At 42.7% G+C, this 21,310-nt stretch overlaps 1 protein-coding gene across 5 annotated transcripts in view; it reads right to left on the reverse strand.

Annotated features, from left to right (window-relative positions):
• ACTN1 (actinin alpha 1) overlaps positions 1–20,595 on the reverse strand; it is a 95,387-nt gene extending 74,792 nt beyond the window's left edge. For all 5 annotated transcript variants that reach the window (XM_063948005.1, XM_063948004.1, XM_063948002.1 and 2 more), the window contains exons 1-5: positions 20,478–20,595; positions 17,844–17,963; positions 9,609–9,695; positions 2,301–2,388; positions 1,786–1,864 (exon numbers count right to left, since the gene is read on the reverse strand). In XM_063948005.1, the coding sequence (XP_063804075.1) occupies positions 1,786–1,864; positions 2,301–2,388; positions 9,609–9,695; positions 17,844–17,963; positions 20,478–20,502 (399 nt within the window). In that variant the 5' untranslated portion in view covers positions 20,503–20,595. The remainder of the gene's footprint in view (positions 1–1,785; positions 1,865–2,300; positions 2,389–9,608; positions 9,696–17,843; positions 17,964–20,477) is intronic.
• Between the last annotated feature and the right edge of the window lie 715 nt (positions 20,596–21,310).

Consider the following 21,310-nt stretch of genomic DNA (forward strand, 5'->3'; position numbering starts at 1 on the left):
CACTCATCTCAAAATATCTCCCTACCCGATCTCTCCGCTCTGCACAAGATCTGCGTCTCTCATCTACATGTATTACTTGTTCACATTCAAAATTACAGGACTTTATCCGGGCTTCACCCACTCTGTGGAATGCCCTCTCATGTACAATAAGACTCGCCTCTAGTCTCCAAACCTTTAAATGTTCCCTGAAAACTCACCTCTTCAGACAAGTCTATCAAATTCCAGACCCACCCACATAACCTTCAGTGCTTCCCTATCTAATTACACCCTCTCTGTACAGTACACAACATCACACATCTTGTCTTTCTTTACTCTCACACCCTCCTGACCCTTGGCCAACATTGCTGGGTGATCAAATCATACAACTCATTAAGAACCTAGCAATCTGGTGGACCATTATGCAATAGATAGGCATTGATACACAAGGATAGATGCTATTTCCCTATAGATTGTAAGCTTGCGAGCAGGGCCTTCCTACCTCTATGTCTGTCTGTTATTACCCAGTTTTGTACTATTACTGTTGTTCTAATTGTAAAGCGCAACGGAATATGCTGCGCTATATAATAAACTTTTAATAATAATAATAAATAAAAAAAGTCAAAAACATATTTTAAAAATCCTACTTAAACATTTTAGCAAAGAAAAAAAATAGGGGTTGACTAGCCCTCCCAGTGCCATGTCCTGATTATTATATTAGCCCCCTCCCCCACCCCTGCATGTTAACAGATCCCCCACCTGCATTACCTCCCCCTACCCGAAAGGTCCCCACTGGGCCTTCCTTCTTCTATGAAAGTTTGTTTATTACCCAGTCATTGTGTCCAATTGTAAAGCGCAACAGAATTTGCTGCGCTATATAAGAAACTGTTAATAAATAATAATAAAGACTAATTTAACCAGTGGCAATAAAATCAATATTTTCTATAGATACTCTCATCCAATACATCTCTGCTTATAGTCCCCCCCACCCCCCCCAACCCTGTGGCAAAACAAATCTCTTCGTAGCATCGATCGCCCCAACCCTCCCCCCCCCCCAGTGTCTATAGATGTGCGGACGATGTTCTGATCATCACCCCCCCCCCCCCCCCCTTCTTCCCCCCCCAACTGCCTCCAGCTACTACTACTCAGCAGAGGACGGACGCTCTGGAGGGGAGAATTGGGAGTGATGTCAGCAGTCACAGATCACTACCTCATTGGCGGGGTCCGGAAAGGGTCTAATCTGTATATGTGCAGAACAGATTTTCCCTTCAAATAATGGGGGACGGACGGTTGTGTCAAGGAAAGCACAGCTCGCTGCGGTGTCATCCCATGCGACTGCGCAGCAGCGTTTCTAGAGATGAGGGGACCAGTGTGCAGACTCCATGTGTGGACCCCCTCCTCTCCTGCAGCCGTCCCCGCCGCTTCTAGCGCTCTCAGCGCTGAGACTCTGGCACAGTGCCAGAGTCTACAGCACATGCGCAGGACTCCGAAAAATGGCAGCTGCACCATTTTTGCGGAGTCCTGCGCATGCGCTGTAGACTCTGGCACTGTCCCAGAGTCTCTAGCGCTCAGTACGCTAGCAGCGGTGGTGACGGCTACGGGAGAGGAGGGGACAGTCGCCGATAGACGCAGGAAAGGTAAGTATAGAAGAAACGGGTGCAGTGTGTGCAGTGGGGGCCCGCTCTCGACCCAGTGGCCTGTGTGCACCGCACACACTGCACCCATTATAGATACGCCAATGCGACTGCGCCAGACAAGAAGTTAAAATATTATTTAGACTTTCAGCAAAATATTCACAGTTCAACTTGCCTTCCGTAATTTGCCATAGTCAATGAGCTCCGGGCGATGCCTATGAATGAGAGCGCAGAACCCAAGACCATCTTTCCAGCTGGAATGTAACCAAAGAAAAGCAAATCAACTAAAATTGTATCTGACAAAACAGAAAACACTATGCTGAATATAAACCATAACATTAGAAAAAAACATGTTTAGATGCTATTTGGTTAAGAACAGTTTCAAGTGCAACAGAACTTCAATCAACCGAAACGATGACTATTAAGTAACTGTTCTAGAGACGACATAAGGAACACTGACAAATTTTCATGCATAAACATATGTTATCATTTAAATTAAATACATTATTCAACAAAATGCTAAACCTCTACCTAACCTGTACAGAAATGATGTGTGCCTATAGCTTATCATGCAGAGGGATAGCAACACCACTACTATAACCTTGTAAAACCTAGAAAAGTTTCACAGACACGTGAACACTGCATCTCCCAGCAAGATCCATCAGTGATTACATTTAACATGCAACTCACCTGATATGGAAATTTTGTATGTTGACGTTCTTGTACGGCGCAGTCTTTCTCTGACACCAGAGCAACAGTCCTTCTTTGGCAGATGTTTCTATGGAGACCAGTAATTTGGTTTAGTACACTAAACGGAATGTTTCACAGATTGGGGTCTTGCTAGGCTAAATGTTGGGCCTCTAACACTACTTAAAATATATGTTAAGAACAGTTTAGGACTTGTATTGTAGCCATGATAAATCATGGTTTAAAAGGGGAAAAATTATTTATGTTTGGCTACTATTTTTACTTCATGTTTGGATGGATAAATTTGGGCATTTAGTGCAAGAATAATTTATTTGCACATCTACTGTGATAATGAAGTAGTTCAAGGCACAAATTTGGGTTTTTAAGAAAAGCGCTTATTCACTTTGTTACATATTATGGACAGATGCATTATAATTAAGTCTTTGATTCAATTGAAGGGCAAAGAGAGGTACCCAACACGCTAGTCACAAGAATTAGCTGGTAGTGGGTGTCAACCCCAATCTAAAAATAAGCAAATAAAAGCAGAAACCAGCGCTGTGGTGTTTTTCGAATAAATGTCGGACGGATTAAAAAAAAAAAAAAAATCATCTACCATTTCTTAAAGAAAAAATAAGAATTTACTTACCGATAATTCTATTTCTCGGAGTCCGTAGTGGATGCTGGGGTTCCTGAAAGGACCATGGGGAATAGCGGCTCCGCAGGAGACAGGGCACAAAAAGTAAAGCTTTAGGATCAGGTGGTGTGCACTGGCTCCTCCCCCTATGACCCTCCTCCAAGCCTCAGTTAGGATACTGTGCCCGGACGAGCGTACACAATAAGGAAGGATTTATGAATCCCGGGTAAGACTCATACCAGCCACACCAATCACACTGTACAACCTGTGATCTGAACCCAGTTAACAGTATGATAACAGCGGAGCCTCTGAAAAGATGGCTCACAACAAATAATAACCCGATTTTTGTAACTATGTACAAGTAATGCAGATAATCCGCACTTGGGATGGGCGCCCAGCATCCACTACGGACTCCGAGAAATAGAATTATCGGTAAGTAAATTCTTATTTTCTCTATCGTCCTAGTGGATGCTGGGGTTCCTGAAAGGACCATGGGGATTATACCAAAGCTCCCAAACGGGCGGGAGAGTGCGGATGACTCTGCAGCACCGAATGAGAGAACTCCAGGTCCTCCTTAGCCAGGGTATCAAATTTGTAGGATTTTACAAACGTGTTTGCCCCTGACTAAATAGCCGCTCGGCAAAGTTGTAAAGCCGAGACCCCTCGGGCAGCCGCCCAAGATGAGCCCACCTTCCTTGTGGAATGGGCATTTACATATTTTGGCTGTGGCAGGCCTGCCACAGAATGTGCAAGCTGAATTGTATTACACATCCAACTAGCAAAAGTCTGCTTAAAAGCAAGAGCACCCAGTTTGTTGGGTGCATACAGGATAACAGCAAGTCAGTTTTCCTGACTCCAGCCGTCCTGGAACCTATATTTTCAGGGCCCTGACCACATCTAGCAACTTGGAGTCCTCCAAGTCCCTAGTAGGCGCAAGACACCCCAATAAGCTGGTTCAGGTGAAACACTGACACCACCTTAGGGAGAGAACTGGGGACGAGTCCGCAGCTCTGCCCTGTCCGAATGGACAAACAGATATGGGCTTTTTTGAGAAAAAAACCACCAATTTGACACTCGCCTGGTCCAGGCCAGGTCCAAGAGCATGTTCACTTTTCATGTGAGATGCTTCAAATCCACAGATTTGACTGGTTTTAAACCAATGTGTTTTGAGGAATCCCAGAACTACGTTGAGATCCCACAGTGCCACTGGAGGCACAAAAGGGGGTTGTATATGCAATACTCCCTTGACAAACTTCTGGACTTCAGGAACTGAAGCCAATTCTTTCTGGAAGAAAAATCGACAGGGCCGAAATTTGAACCTTAATGGACCCCAATTTGAGGCCCATAGACACTCCTGTTTGCAGGAAATGCAGGAATCGACCGAGTTGAAATTTCTTCGTGGGGCCTTCCTGGCCTCACACCACGCAACATATTTTCGCCACATGTGGTGATAATGTTGTGCGGTCACCTCCTTTCTGGCTTTGACCAGGGTAGGAATGACCTCTTCCTGAATGCCTTTTCCCTTAGGATCCGGCGTTCCACCGCCATGCCGTCAAACGCAGCTGCGGTAAGTCTTGGAACAGACATGGTACTTGCTGAAACAAGTCCCTTCTTAGCGGCAGAGGCCATAAGTCCTCTGTGAGCATCTCTTGAAGTTCCGGGTACCAAGTCCTTCTTGGCCAATCCGGAGCCATGAGTATAGTTCTTACTCCTCTACGTCTTATAATTCTCAGTACCTTAGGTATGAAAAGCAGAGGATGGAACACATACACCGACTGGTACACCCACGGTGTTACCAGAATGTCCACAGCTATTGCCTGAGGGTCTCTTAACCTGGCGCAATACCTGTCCCGTTTTTTGTTCAGACGGGACGCCATCATGTCCACCTTTGGTAATTCCCAACGGTTTACAATCATGTGGAAAACTTCCCCATGAAGTTCCCACTCTGCCGGGTGGAGGTCGTGCCTACTGAGGAAGTCTGCTTCCCAGTTTCCATTCCCGGAATGAAAACACTGCTGACAGTGCTATCACATGATTTTCCGCCCAGCGAAAAGTCCTTGCAGTTTTTGCCACTGCCCTCCTGCTTCTTGTGCCGCCCTGTCTATTTACGTGGGCGACTGCCGTGATGTTTTATCCCACTGGATCAATACCGGCTGACCTTGAAGCAGAGGTCTTGCTAAGCTTAGAGCATTATAAATTTACCCTTAGCTATATTTATGTGGAGAAAAGTCTCCAGACTTGATCACACTCCCTGGAAATTTTTTCCTTGTGTGACTGCTCCCCAGCCTCTCGGGCTGGCCTCCGTGGTCACCAACATCCAAAACTGAATGCCGAATCTGCGGCCCTCTAGAAGATGAGCACTCTGTAACCACCACAGGAGAGACACCCTTGTCCTTGGATATAGGGTTATCCGCTGATGCATCTGAAGATGCGATCCGGACCATTTGTCCAGCAGATCCCACTGAAAAGTTCTTGCATGAAATCTGCCGACTGGAATTGCTTCGAAGGAAGTCACCATTTTTTTACCATGGCCCTTGTGCAATGATGCACTGATTTTAGGAGGTTCCTGACTAGCTCGGATAACTCCCTGGCTTTCTCTTCCGGGAGAAACACCTTTTTCTGGACTGTGTCCAGAATCATCCCTAAGCACAGGAGACTTGTTGTCGGGATCAGCTGCGATTTTGGAATATTTAGAATCCACCCCTGCTGTTGTAACAGTATCCGAGATAGTGCTACTCCGACCTCCAACTGTTCCCTGGACTTTGCCCTTATCAGGAGATCGTCCAAGTAAGGGATAATTAAGACGCCTTTTCTTCGAAGAAGAACCATCATTTCGGCCATTACCTTGGTAAAGACCCGGGGTGCCGTGGACAATCCAAACGGCAGCGTCTGAAACTGATAGTGACAGTTCTGTACCACGAACCTGAGGTACCCTTAGTGATAAGGGCAAATTTGGGACATGGAGGTAAGCATCCCTGATGTCTCGGGACACCAGATAGTCCCCTTCTTCCCGGTTCGTTATCACTGCTCTGAGTGACTCCATCTTGATTTGAACCTTTGTAAGTGTTCAAATTTTTTTAGATTTAGAATAGGTCTCACCTAGCCTTCTGGCTTCAGTACCACAATATAGTGTGGAATAATACCCCTTTTCTTGTTGTAGGAGGGGTAATTTAATTATCACCTGCTGGGAATACAGCTCGTGAATTGTTTCCCATACTGCCTCCTTGTCGGAGGGAGACCTTGGTAAAGCAGACTTCAGGAGCCTGCGCAGGGGAAACGTCTCGACATTCCAATCTGTACCCCTGGGATACTACTTGTAGGATCCAGGGGTCCTGTACGGTCTCAGCGTCATGCTGAGAGCTTGTCAGAAGCGGTGGAACGCTTCTGTTCCTGGGAATGGGCTGCCTGCTGCAGTCTTCTTCCCTTTCCTCTATCCCTGGGCAGATATGACTCTTATAGGGACGAAAGGACTGAAGCTGAAAAGACGGTGTCTTTTTCTGCAGAGATGTGACTTAGGGTAAAAACGGTGGATTTTCCAGCAGTTGCCGTGGCCACCAGGTCCGATGGACCGACCCCAAATAACTCCTCTTCCTTTATACGGCAATACACCTTTGTGCCGTTTGGAATCTGCATCACCTGACCACTGTCGTGTCCATAAACATCTTCTGGCAGATATGGACATCGCACTTACTCTTGATGCCAGAGTGCAAATATCCCTCTGTGCATCTCGCATATATAGAAATGCATCCTTTAAATGCTCTATAGTCAATAAAATACTGTCCCTGTCAAGGGTATCAATATTTTTAGTCAGGGAATCCGACCAAGCCACCCCAGCTCTGCACATCCAGGCTGAGGCGATCGCTGGTCGCAGTATAACACCAGTATGTGTGTATATACTTTTTATGATATCTGATAAGCGTGTGAGCGCCTTATCCACCCTAAGGGGTGTTTCCCAACGCGCCCTAACTTCTGGCGGGAAAGGGTATACCGCCCATATTTTCTATCGGGGGGAACCCACGCATCATCACACACTTCATTTAATTTATCTGATTCAGGAAAAACTACGGTAGTTTTTTCACATCCCACATAATACCCTCTTTTGTGGTACTTGTAGTATCAGAAATATGTAACACCTCCTTCATTGCCCTTAACGTGTGGCCCTAATAAGGAATACGTTTGTTTATTCACCGTCGACACTGGATTCAGTGTCCCTGTCTGTGTCTGTGTCGACCGACTAAAGTAAACGGGCGTTTTAAAACCCCTGACGGTGTTTTTGAGACGTCTGGACCGGTACTAATTGTTTGTCGGCCGTCTCATGTCGTCAACCGACCTTGGCGCGTGTTGACATTATCACGTAATTCCCTAAATAAGCCATCCATTCCGGTGTCGACTCCCTAGAGAGTGACATCACCATTACAGGCAATTGCTCCGCCTCCTCACCAACATCGTCCTCATACATGTCGACACACACGTACCGACACACAGCACACACACAGGGAATGCTCTGATAGAGGACAGGACCTACCAGCCCTTTGGAGAGACAGAGGGAGAGTTTGCCAGCACACACCAAAAACGCTATAATTATATAGGGACAACCTTATATAAGTGTTTTCCCTTATAGCATCTTTTTTATATATTTCTAACGCCAAATTAGTGCCCCCCCTCTCTGTTTTAACCCTGTTTCTGTAGTGCAGTGCAGGGGAGAGCCTGGGAGCCTTCCCTCCAGCCTTTCTGTGAGGGAAAATGGCGCTTTGTGCTGAGGAGATAGGCCCCGCCCCTTTTTCGGCGGCCTCGTCTCCCGCTCTTAACGGATTCTGGCAGGGGTTAAATATCTCCATATAGCCCCCGGAGGCTATATGTGAGGTATTTTTAGCCAAAAATAGGTTTTCATTGCCTCCCAGGGCGCCCCCCTCCCAGCGCCCTGCACCCTCAGTGACTGCCGTGTGAAGTGTGCTGAGAGGAAATTGCGCACAGCTGCAGTGCTGTGCGCTACCTTAAGAAGACTGAGGAGTCTTCATGCCGCCGATTCTGGACCTTCTTCTTGTTTCAGCATCTGCAAGGGGGCCGGCGGCGAGGCTCCGGTGACCATCCAGGCTGTACCTGTGATCGTCCCTCTGGAGCTAATGTCCAGTAGCCAAAGAAGCCAATCCATCCTGCACGCAGGTGAGTTCACTTCTTCTCCCCTAAGTCCCTCGTTGCAGTGATCCTGTTGCCAGCAGGACTCACTGTAAAATAAAAAACCTAAGCTAAACTTTTCTAAGCAGCTCTTTAGGAGAGCCACCTAGATTGCACCCTTCTCGGCCGGGCACAAAAATCTAACTGAGGCTTGGAGGAGGGTCATAGGGGGAGGAGCCAGTGCACACCACCTGATCCTAAAGCTTTACTTTTTGTGCCCTGTCTCCTGCGGAGCCGCTATTCCCCATGGTCCTTTCAGGAACCCCAGCATCCACTAGGACGATAGAGAAATATTAGGAAAATTGATAAAACAATCATAGACTAGGACATAAAGGACTTTCACTAGGACATTATCTCCAATGGTAAATCACTATGGGGTCTATTTACTAAGCCAGGGATGGAGATAATATACCAGCCAACCAGCTCCTGTCATTTTTAAAGCCTAGCCAATGACATGGCAGTTGGGAGCTGATTGGATGATACTTTATCTCCATCCAAAGCTTAGTAAATAGACCCATATATGGTATATTGCATGGAATTACCCATGATTTGTTGATGAGTGTTCCATCAAAGTTCCTTGAAGAAATTCTGTGTAGATGATGGTAGGTAGAATAAATCCACTAGGTATCCATATACAATAGTTGATTTCCAGGTATGTAGGAGAAAAGAAGAAGTAGTCCATTGCCATGGTGTAATAAGTCTCTCTCTGGATCCATCACACCTCTGTTAAAGCTGGGTTCACTTGCCCAGGGAAACGCGTTACGGCTTTTATCCCACATTGACTCTTGGACCCCTGCTTATTACAGCCGTACTGGATACAGATAAGGACTCATTACACCGTGGTACTGGACTACTGCTTGCTTTTCTCCTACATACCTGGAAAACCATCAACTATTGTATATGGATATCTAGTGGATTCATTCTACCCACCAGATTCTGCACAGGATTGCTTCAAGGAACTCTGATGGGACACTCATTCACAAATTTTGGGTAGTTCCACGCAATATGAGATAATGTCCTAATGGAAGTCCGGGATCCGGCTGTGTATAAAATATAATATGTGTGTGTATAAAATATATATACACACACACACACACACACACACACACACATATATATATATATATACACACACACACACACACACACACATATATATATATATATATATATATAAATATATACATACATACACACACACACATACAGTACATATCTATGTTCTAGTCTATGATTGTTTAATCAATTTTCCAAATAAACTGTATATAATTTTTTGTATGCATCCAACATTTATTAGAAAAACACCACAGCGCTGGTTTCTGTTTTTATTTGATTCAATCCAAACTTCCCCTTCCATGAGACGGGTTCAATTACGCCCCAGATTCTGTTGGAACGTCTCGCTGTGCAAACTGCAGGGAACTTTGGCTGTTATTGCTCAGTACTCTATGGAGAAAAAATATTGGCGCTAGCTATTCTAACATGCATTAAAAAATAAAAATCACCTTCAACAGAAATGTCTTGAATTGCAAAACGGAGGATAATCGTCCATATCATTCCTAGGGTCATTTTAGCATTGCCATCCACAATTTCTGGAAACAAACAAAACAAAAAGTCAGTGTACAAAGCTATAATTATTAGGAAGCCTGTATTGACATTTCTTCAAAATTTATGGATATTCTAGAGTTCTTTTTGTGTTGTTTTTTAAACAAAGGTATTACTCTTATTTGTTTATAGGTCACTGTGAGAACAAAGGTTAAGGTGAACAATGGAGTCCCAATACATACACCTGGTTTGTTACCGGTCATCATCCAGGCGCACTTTCACCAGCCATAACATTGGTGCAATAAATACAGCCTCCGGCAAACTGAATAGCACCTAACTCCGTTGACGCGCCCTCACACATCACTGACTACATGAGAAAGCTTTGTTACCACTCACTTACGTCCCATCAGCCACAAGTTGAGATGTGACTGAAAAGTATAAATGAGTGTAGTCTGTGTGTGTACATGTTTGGTTCCAAACTGGCAGATGTTCAGCTCTGCTTCAACCAGTGGTCTGCACAGTCTTCATAGATCACTATTCTGGAGGTCTACTAAATACAGTAAAGGGCAAAGTATAACTGCTTATAAGTAAATACAATTTAACTCTGCCAGACTGTAAAATAGGTTTCACTAGCAAAGGTCTTTATTACGGATATAACCATTAACTTCATCTATATGATCATAAATGTTTATTATCTTACTATATTGATAGCGAAGAAACACCCCCCCACTATTCTGCGATATACTAACCTGACACGCACCACCCACTGTCATTCGCACCATGCACAATCTCATTGCTTACCCAGCATATTGTGCTGTACCTCTGTGGAACAAGTGCCACTGTGCAGTTATTCTACAGGAATGAATTCCTCATGTACACACAGTGGAAGCAGACTTTGTGGACTTCAACAGTAATCGTGAAAATCCAACATATCACTTTACTAGGAGCCAGGAACATATTGTAGCATCTTGTGGCTCAGTGATGTCCCTAGAAGGTACAGACTGTAATCTCAATATATAGGGTCTGCCCACAAAACAGCTGTGTATGTGAACGGTGACACTGTGTACCATGGATGAAGTGGCACCAACTGCTACAAGAGCCATCTGCCTGTACTGTTATACTGTGCTCCTACAGCAGGGGTGTCAAACCCGCGAACCCTACAGCATCCTTTGGCGGCCCATTGGCAGGGGTTAACTTGGGGCGGAACTCTGTCCCTGGCGTTATCCACTGTCCGTCCTCAGTTACATTGCCCTGCTGTCTGTACCGCCCATCGGCACCCATAAACCGGGTCATGGCCAGCAGCTGTGTGAAGCAGCCAGCGCGGAGCCCTAACAGACAGCCGGAACCCTTACCTCCAGAGCCCTTACAGCTGAAGCCATTACCCCTGATGCAGCATGCCCATGAAGAAGCATCCTGCTAATGTAAGTCTCTGGGGCATGCTGCACAGGACATGGGGGGGTGCAATGGGGGTATTATGTGTATCAGGCACTATCCTGGGTGACATTATGTGTAACTGGCACTATACTGCGAGACATTGTGTGTAACTGGCACTATACTGCGAGACATTATGTGCATCTGGCACTATACTGCGAGACATTATGTTTATCTGGCAATATCCTGCGAGACATTATGTGTAACTGGCACTATACTGCGAGACATTATGTGTAACTGGCACTATACTGCGAGACATTATGTGTAACTGGCACTATCCTGCGAGACATTATGTGTAACTGGCACTATCCTGCGAGACATTATGTGTAACTGGCACTATCCTGCGAGACATTGTGTGAAACTGGCACTATACTGCGAGACATTATGTGTATCTGGCACTATCCTGCGAGACATTATGTGTAACTGGCACTATCCTGCGAGACATTATGTGTAACTGGCACTATCCTGCGAGACATTGTGTGAAACTGGCACTATACTGCGAGACATTATGTGTATCTGGCACTATCCTGCGAGACATTATGTGTATCTGGCACTATACTGCGAGACATTATGTGTAACTGGCACTACACTGTGAGACATTATGTGTAACTGGCACTATACTACGAGACATTATGTGTAACTGGCACTATACTACGAGACATTATGTGTAACTGGCACTATACTACGAGACATTATGTGTATCTGGCACTATACTACGAGACATTATGTGTATCTGGCACTATACTACGAGACATTATGTGTATCTGGCACTATACTACGAGACATTATGTGTATCTGGCACTATCCTATGAGACATTATGTGTATCTGGCACTATCCTACGAGACATTATGTGTATCTGGCACTATCCTGCGAGACATTATGTGTAACTGGCACTCTACTGCGAGACATTATGTGTAACTGGCACTATACTGCGAGACATTATGTGTAACTGGCACTATACTGCGAGACATTGTGTGTAACTGGCACTATACTGCGAGACATTGTGTGTAACTGGCACTATACTGCGAGACATTGTGTGTAACTGGCACTATACTGCGAGACATTATGTGTATCTGGCACTATCCTGCGAGACATTATGTGTATCTGGCACTATCCTGCGAGACATTATGTGTAACTGGCACTATACTGCGAGACATTGTGTGTAACTGGCACTATACTGCGAGACATTGTGTGTAACTGGCACTATACTGCGAGACATTGTGTGTAACTGGCACTATACTGCGAGACATTATGTGTAACTGGCACTATACTGCGAGACATTATGTGTAACTGGCACTATACTGCGAGACATTATGTGTACCTGGCACTATGCTGCGAGACATTGTGTGTAACTGGCACCATACTGCGAGACATTATGTGTAACTGGCACTATGCTGCGAGACATTATGTGTAACTGGCACCATGCTGCGAGACATTATGTGTAACTGGCACCATGCTGCGAGACATTATGTGTAACTGGCACTATACTGCGAGATATTATGTGTATCTGGCACTATCCTGCGAGACATTATGTGTAACTGGCACTATACTGCGAGATATTGTGTGTAACTGGCACTATACTGCGAGACATTATGTGTAACTGGCACTATACTGCGAGACATTGTGTGTAACTGGCACTATACTGCAAGACATTATGTGTAACTGGCACTATACTGCGAGACATTATGTGTAACTGGCACTATACTGCGAGACATTATGTGTATCTGGCACTATCCTGCGAGACATTATGTGTAACTGGCACTATACTGCGAGACATTGTGTGTAACTGGCACTATACTGCGAGACATTGTGTGTAACTGGCACTATACTGCGAGACATTGTGTGTAACTGGCACTATACTGCGAGACATTATGTGTAACTGGCACTATACTGCGAGACATTATGTGTAACTGGCACTATACTGCGAGACATTATGTGTACCTGGCACTATACTGCGATACATTGTGTGTAACTGGCACCATACTGCGAGACATTATGTGTAACTGGCACTATGCTGCGAGACATTATGTGTAACTGGCACCATGCTGCGAGACATTATGTGTAACTGGCACCATGCTGCGAGACATTATGTGTAACTGGCACTATACTGCGAGATATTATGTGTATCTGGCACTATCCTGCGAGACATTATGTGTAACTGGCACTATACTGCGAGACATTATGTGTAACTGGCACTATACTGCGAGACATTATGTGTAACTGGCACTATACTGCGAGACATTATGTGTAACTGGCACTATACTGCGAGACATTATGTGTAACTGGCACTATACTGCGAGACATTATGTGTAACTGGCACTATACTGCGAGACATTGTGTGTAACTGGCACTATGCTGCGAGACATTATGTGTAACTGGCACTATGCTGCGAGACATTATGTGTAACTGGCACCATGCTGCGAGACATTATGTGTAACTGGCACCATGCTGCGAGACATTATGTGTAACTGGCACTATACTGCGAGATATTATGTGTATCTGGCACTATCCTGCGAGACATTATGTGTAACTGGCACTATACTGCGAGACATTGTGTGTAACTGGCACTATACTGCGAGACATTGTGTGTAACTGGCACTATACTGCGAGACATTATGTGTAACTGGCACTATACTGCGGGACATTATGTGTAACTGGCACTATACTGCGAGACATTATGTGTAACTGGCACAATACTGCGAGACATTATGAGTAACTGGCACTATGCTGCGAGACATTGTGTGTGTAACTGGCACTATACTGCGAGACATTATGTGTAACTGGCACTATACTGTGAGACATTGTGTGTAACTGGCACTATGCTGCGAGACATTATGTGTAACTGGCACTATGCTGCGAGACATTGTGTGTGTAACTGGCACTATAGTGGGGGGCATAAAAAGAATATTATTCCAAAATACAGAATAATCCGTTATCCAAAATGCTTCTTGTCCCAACCATTTTGGATAAGGGACACTCGACCTGTGTGTGTGTGTGTGTGTGTATGTGTGTATGTACATGCATGTATGTACAGTATATGTATGCATGTATAAATAAATATAAGTAAATAAACAAACTATTTTTCTTGCGGCGCACACAAGACTAAAGGCCCATACACATTAGACGATGTCGCTCTGTGAGCGACATCGTCTAACGTCTCCCCCTCCCGGGCCAGCCGGTCGGCGGCCGCCTGTACGCACTGAGCGATATGACCGCTCATAATCGCTCAGTGACGTCACGCCCCCGCCAGCCCTGCATGAAGGTCGTGGACGACAGTCCACATCCTTCATGCATGCCCTACCGACAGCGACGATCGTTGCCGACCCCCGGGGCCGCGCATTGGTCGTCGCTGGCGGCATACACACTTAACGATATAATGAGCGACGTCGCTCAAGGAGGGGGAAAATGAGCGACGTCGCTTATTATATTGTTAAGTGTGTATGGACCTTTAGACCTTTGTAATTCGCCACAGTTGGGATTTTGAGTTTGACGTGCCTGTCCTACAGTCTGCATCAATACATAATGTCTCATGATACAATATGCAGGCCTGTTATATTAATATTGGGTGGGGGTCTCACTGCAAATACAATTGGGATATAAAGTATTATCATGTATCGCACAATGCCCTATCTCTCTCTATTTCCATCCATATGGACTTTTTATGGAACCTTCTGCGTGCAGGGCCCATTGCTATTTATAAGCCCTCCGTAATTATGTCAGCGGAGAACTGTAAATATGTACTTTGTAATGTTATGTACTTGTCTGAATGGACTGCTATATATTTCACCCCTAAGTACTGCATTATGTGGTAGTAATAATAATAATAATAATAATAATAATAATAATAATAAGTTAACAGAAAAAATATGAAAAACTAAATATACAATAAGGGTTAGGGTAGAAGTATACCGACAGCGGCATACCGGCCACCAGTATGCCGGCAGAGGGGCGAGCGCAAAGAGTATCCGTACAGGCTTGCTGCGCTCGCCATCCTGTGGGCTTGCCACAGGCTCTATTCACACGAGTGGGATTAACTCCTGTGCAGTGGGATTCCGGCTGTCGGCATTGTCGGCTGTTGGGATTCCGGCGTCGGTATCCTGACCGCCGGGATCCCGCCAGCCGGCAAATTAACTGAGCCTTTAAGTGCTGTTCCACAAGTTTCCAAACGGGAGAAGTCAAGAATACAGAAACAGAATATGACGGCAGATAAGAACCACTTGGCTCAGCTAGTCTGCCCATGTACACAATATATAAACATCCATATATTCACAAATATAACGTAATATAGTTATAATGTATATGCAGAAACAGCATATTTATTCAATTACACTGGTTTCTACTTCAACACTTAGTAATAAATATGTGGTTCAAGTCTTTACTTGATCCGACATAATGGAAACCATCTGATCTTTGTTTATTAGAACCAGAGAATAGGTAGAACTAATATATTCTGCACACGAAGGGCAAATGAAACGCTCATTTTCACCGACGTACATTTTTTTTTATTGGTTTATCATCTCAGCAAATCACTTCTGGCAATATACATTTTTAATCTGCAGGAAAAGTTCAATCAAAATTTGGAAGCATTCCCTTTTTGCAGCAGCCCTCTAGACTGCACCAATTAAAGCAACATTTAGTTTAACAAGACACAGATGCTATTCTAATGTCTAAATTGTGTGCCACAAACAGTGTCACGTGGATTTATATGTATTACGGTGAGCTCAACTCACTTATATGGAATAACTGGAAATTAAGCTCACTTAGTAATTCCAGCACAACTCTAAGAATAATATTAAATTACTTCTGAACATAATCATTAACAAGTAAATGTACTGAGCCAGAAAACAACATTGATGAGAATGCAGTGACCTCTCAGGATAATGACAGCGACCTCTCAGGATAATGACAGGGACTATATTTTGCCCTTCAGCTGGGCGGCACAATTCATATTATTATATTAAGGTGAATCTAGTTGCAGAGCAGACAAAGGCTTCCTTATCATATAAAAGACATCTAGTTAACGTAAACATATATACAATGGCAAAAATATTTTAAGATGATAAATGACACAAAATAATGTCATTTAAGGTTTTTGCATAATCAAAGACGAAATCGTCCTATTTCAGCGGGCTGATATTTATTAGTGGTCACTGTACTATAGCAGGACTATTCTTTTTCCATGCTGGTGTACAATTCTGCCTAGTCCGCAGCAGTACCACCTGCCATGAACTGAATAAGGATCCATCTAAATTTGTTTAATATGAACTACTGTAATTAATAAGGGTGTACAACTATATTATATAAATAGATCTCCAGTGTGCCTGGTTCTTTTAGGAGTTTTTTTGTATGCTAATGAAATATTTTAAGGTTGACATATCTGCAGTGAGTCTTTTGTCTGCATGTTAAACCTCTTTGGTAGCTTCAGTATTATATTAAAACCAAAAATGACTAAAATATTCAGACCGGTGTTTTTTTTAGGCCAGTGGTTCCAAAATGTGGTCCTCAAGGCACCCCAACAGTCCAGGTTTTGGGGACATCCCTGCTTGTGCACAGTTGGTATAATGAAACTGACGAGGTACTAATTATGTCACCTGTTCCTAAGCATGGATATCCTGGAAACCTATACTGTTGAAGCTGTCGTGAGGACCACATTTTAGGCATCAAAAACCAGTAGCTATCTCCCTACGGTTCTGCATAAATTACACCAACGGCACAAGTGATTGTTGAGGGAGGGGGGGGAAAGGTGGAGGGGGGAATCTGAAAAAATAAACACAAAGATGAAAATATATGTATAATATTTCTAAGCTGGCTTGCATTGCAGACTATCATCTCATCTTGGATGTCTCCTTGCAACCTCAAATTTAGAAAAAAACAAACAGAGGTACTATTCTTCCCTGCAGCCAAGAGAAGCTGCTTATCAAACATTCCTATTTCTGCTGGACCCAATACGCTGTCCGTCACATTCAACTGATAGTATCAGGCACCTATTTTCCAACAGTCTGTAAACTTGTCACCTCTCACTGTTTGCTAATACGCAGTCTTGTGTTATCACTAAGTGCTGCGTTGTATGCTGATACTATATATATATATATTTTAGCAGTAATTACTAAAGCATATTTCTTTGTTTAGCTTTGCATCTTCATCAAATATTTGCTTACTAAAAGGAAAACATGGAAACACCAAATCTCTTAATAACCTGGAACCCATTGCACCGGAGAGTTAAAGACAAATAGGTGCAAAGTACTAGATCCGTACACCAAGCTCAGACGAAAGGAAGACTTTATATGAAGGTTGTCAGGATGTCACTGCTTTGCCAAGACTCATTTTTAATTAAAAGGACCAATGTGTCTTTATATCCCAAACCAATAAATAGCATTACTGGGCAAAGCTACATCACACCGCAATTGGAATTGCTAAGCAGTAGCCTATGCCAAGACAGAAGTAGATGGGTGTGGTGGGTAACAATGTGAAGATAGCAGAGGCAACAATGTTTCACTGGTAGTATAGACCACTACTGTGATACAGGCAAATAGTGTTTGAAAAATGACAGACAGGAGCTGATTGGTTGGTACTTTATCTCTCTCCAAGGCTTCGTACCTGTGTATCTCCCCCTTAGCCACTACAAAGTAAAGGTCACTATCAGCTGACTACTGCATCCATACACTACGGTCCACTAATCAGCCTACCCATGTTTAGAGAAAAAATTATAATTAGTACAAAATAATTAAGTTAGTTAATATTAGTAAAATATTAAAGACCTCACCTTCTGCACCAATGGACACCAGTTTTACCCCTTTGCTGGCAATAAAATCCAGAGCTTTGTTGACATTGGAAATTTTGTGCACTCGCATTTTTCCACGTTCAGGTTTGGGCAGACGTTCCCCTGTTAGAGCAAAAATTATGTTTGTGAACACACCAACTAAAACTTCATCCATATAGACAATGCACATATTATTTTATTAATAATAATATTATATATATTTAATGTTTTAATAAATCACTGACCCACTTTATATAAAAGGGTCATTATTGTGGGTATGCTATCAAATGACAAAGCCATCTCAATAGTGATGGATTCAATCAGGGGTGAATTAGCCACATGTAAATATCAGTATACACCACACCTACCGTACCTTTGGACTTGCAGATTTTTGTTGGCAGCCCCATGTATAAATATACAGAGGCAAGTTTAATGATTTTAGATTGTGTCCCAAAATGGTCTTTCATGCCACAAAACATGAGTGCCAAGCCCAATCACAAAGAAATCACCAGATAAGAGCAAAAACCTGAGGTGACAGTTCCAGGGACATACTGAACTTGTGCAATCCATTTATCAGCCAACTAACTGTATAAGCAGACATGTCCAATGTGGCCATTGGAGTGTATGGACTGTAAACCCAGCCAAACAGATCTCAGACTGTGGGAAACTTTCATACTATACATAAGCGATAACGTATGGAAATATAAAGGAAGCCAGCTGGTCATTTATTACATCTACGGAATTTCTTTACAGAAAAGAATTAATCACTATCCCATCTTAAATGTTGTCAATATTGGTGGTACCAAATTTACATACATACATTTTATATATATGTTTTTCACAACCTGTGCTTTTTGGTTCTCTTTTTTCCTCTTTCTTCATGTTATTTATTCTGTTTTCCTCCTCATGTTGCTATGTCATGTTCTTTTGAAACCAATATGTCATGTTATATGTGAGTGTAAGATGCTTATTGCTATGTATTTGTTTTGACTTATTATTCTACAATTGTAGATTTTACCCCTGATGAAGTCTTGGAACAAGGCGAAACGCGTTGGGTTATTTATCTATCTATTATCTGATGTTACCTCCGAATCTACAATAAGGAAAAGGAGGAAATCGTAGTGATATATCTACGCTTTTTCCTCATCACTACAAACTGATTGTTCAAATTGTGCGACAAATGTAAATGTATCAACTCTGTATACTTCTGAACATTTGTGTCGGGTTTATATGATGTTTTAATAAATGATGTTAGTATTTGTTATCTGATGTAATTTATCCGGAGAGTACTGTAAGGGTCCGTTTTTAGGTAGGGCGTTGATATAACTCCCTTGGCGCCATCTCCTCTATTTCGTTATATATATATATATATATATATATATATATATACATATATACATACACACACACACACACACACACACAGGTTGAGTATCCCATATCCAAATATCCGAAATACGGAATATTCCGAAATACGGACTTTTTTGAGTGAGAATGAGATAGTGAAACTTTTGTTTTTTGATGGCTCAATGTACACAAACTTTGTTTAATACACAAAGTTATTAAAAATATTGTATTAAATGTCCTTCAGGCTGTGTGTATAAGGTGTATAAGAAACATAAATGAATTGTGTGAATGTATACACACTTTGTTTAATGCACAAAGTTATAAAAAATATTGGCTAAAATGACATTCAGGCTGTGAGTATAAGGTGTATATGTAACATAAATGCATTCTGTGCTTAGATTTAGGTCCCATCACCATGATATCTCATTATGGTATGCAATTATTCCAAAATACAGAAAAATCCCATATCCAAAATACCTCTGGTCCCAAGCATTTTGGATAAGGGATACTCAACCTGTATATATATATATATATATATATATATATATATATATATATATATATATATATATATATATATATATATATATATACACACATATACATATATATATATATATATATATATATATATATATATATATATATATATATATATATATATATATATATATACACACACACACACACATACACATGCATTTATATAGATATATCCATCTATATCTATCTATAATCAGGCAAGGAGTACACACAGAACAGAAAAGCGGTGGAATGCTTAGTAAATTCACACCATGGTCCTGAACCTTTAACGACTCCAAGGACAGAACACTCTGTTGTGTCTGACAGTCACTGCACTTATTATCCTACTGCAAAAAGAGAGTGTGTCTGCTTAACATGACATCCTGTACCCCCCCCCCCACCCACACATGTATGAATGGGAAACAGGATGCTATATAATACTATAGTGAAACAGCCAAGCTGAAATCACTAATTCTTCCTGTGCTACAGTGTTTTTGGCCTGTGATAGCAGCTCCGCGACCCAGATGGAGCAAGTTAACAAGCAGGAGTAATACAGATCTGTCTGTAATGTTTACTAGCCACCAGAGAATGGGGTCTAATATCCACTTGCCATCACGGCCAGATACTGAAATGATTATTAACTATCAATTGCAGGAGTTCCTTTACACACAAATGGGCAGAATATAACTGCAAATGAATGCACATATATGGTGCAAGAGGCTTCTCAAACAAATGAGGATTCTTGGAGCCAAATGTGAGTTTTATCACCTGAAATAACTTCAAGTAGTAACATGAGTTTAAGGCCGTCTCGGAAGTCCTCATCTATATTCTCAATCTGCGTCCCAGCTTTGCGGAGATGTGAGTTACACCACGCTGTGAAGGTCTGTGGATGAGAAGATGAACTGGTCAGACATCAGCAAAGAAGTAGCAGAACTGATCTCTAAGTATAAAGGTATGAATACAGCCTCACAACCAAATATGTATTAGACGTTACGAAATACATCAAAACACAATCAAAGTTAGATTCCATCACTGTTGCCGACAGGTATAAAATGGACAAAAATTCTCTAAAACATTTTACATTCAAGTAGTGACAAATAAGTCTGCAAAAAAATAAATAATAATTATACTTTGTCAAAGTTTCCCAGTGAGTTAGACAAAATATTAGAGAGCGGCTGATTGAGCCTGATGAGAAGTGTCTGCAGGTAATAAGGGATGGTAATACTTTCATAAGAAGTGATGCCGCCCTGAAATATGCGCACTGTCTGTTCGGTATCCTGACCTGCGCTTGATTCTGGCGCCCGTTTTCTGACACAGGGGTAGGACTGCATCGTAATTTTGACTGTCTGGATTCAGACAGTTGGAATTTTGAGCGTATACCGTCTGGGATAAAACACCTCTCCACTGATTACTTTAGACACAATGGGCCGGATTCAAATGTGTTCTCCCCCCTCCCGGTCGCGATAGCGGCTGCCGGCAGTATTCGGTTATTATCAACTGGCGCAACAAGTTAATTTCAGCTCGCTACCCCCAGAGGTAGCGGACTGAAATGCGCGTAGAGAGACCTGTTGGGCGCCCAAACGGGTCTCATCATGATCGTG

Source organism: Pseudophryne corroboree, chromosome 12, assembly GCF_028390025.1.
Source record: "Pseudophryne corroboree isolate aPseCor3 chromosome 12, aPseCor3.hap2, whole genome shotgun sequence".
NCBI lineage: Eukaryota > Metazoa > Chordata > Amphibia > Anura > Myobatrachidae > Pseudophryne > Pseudophryne corroboree.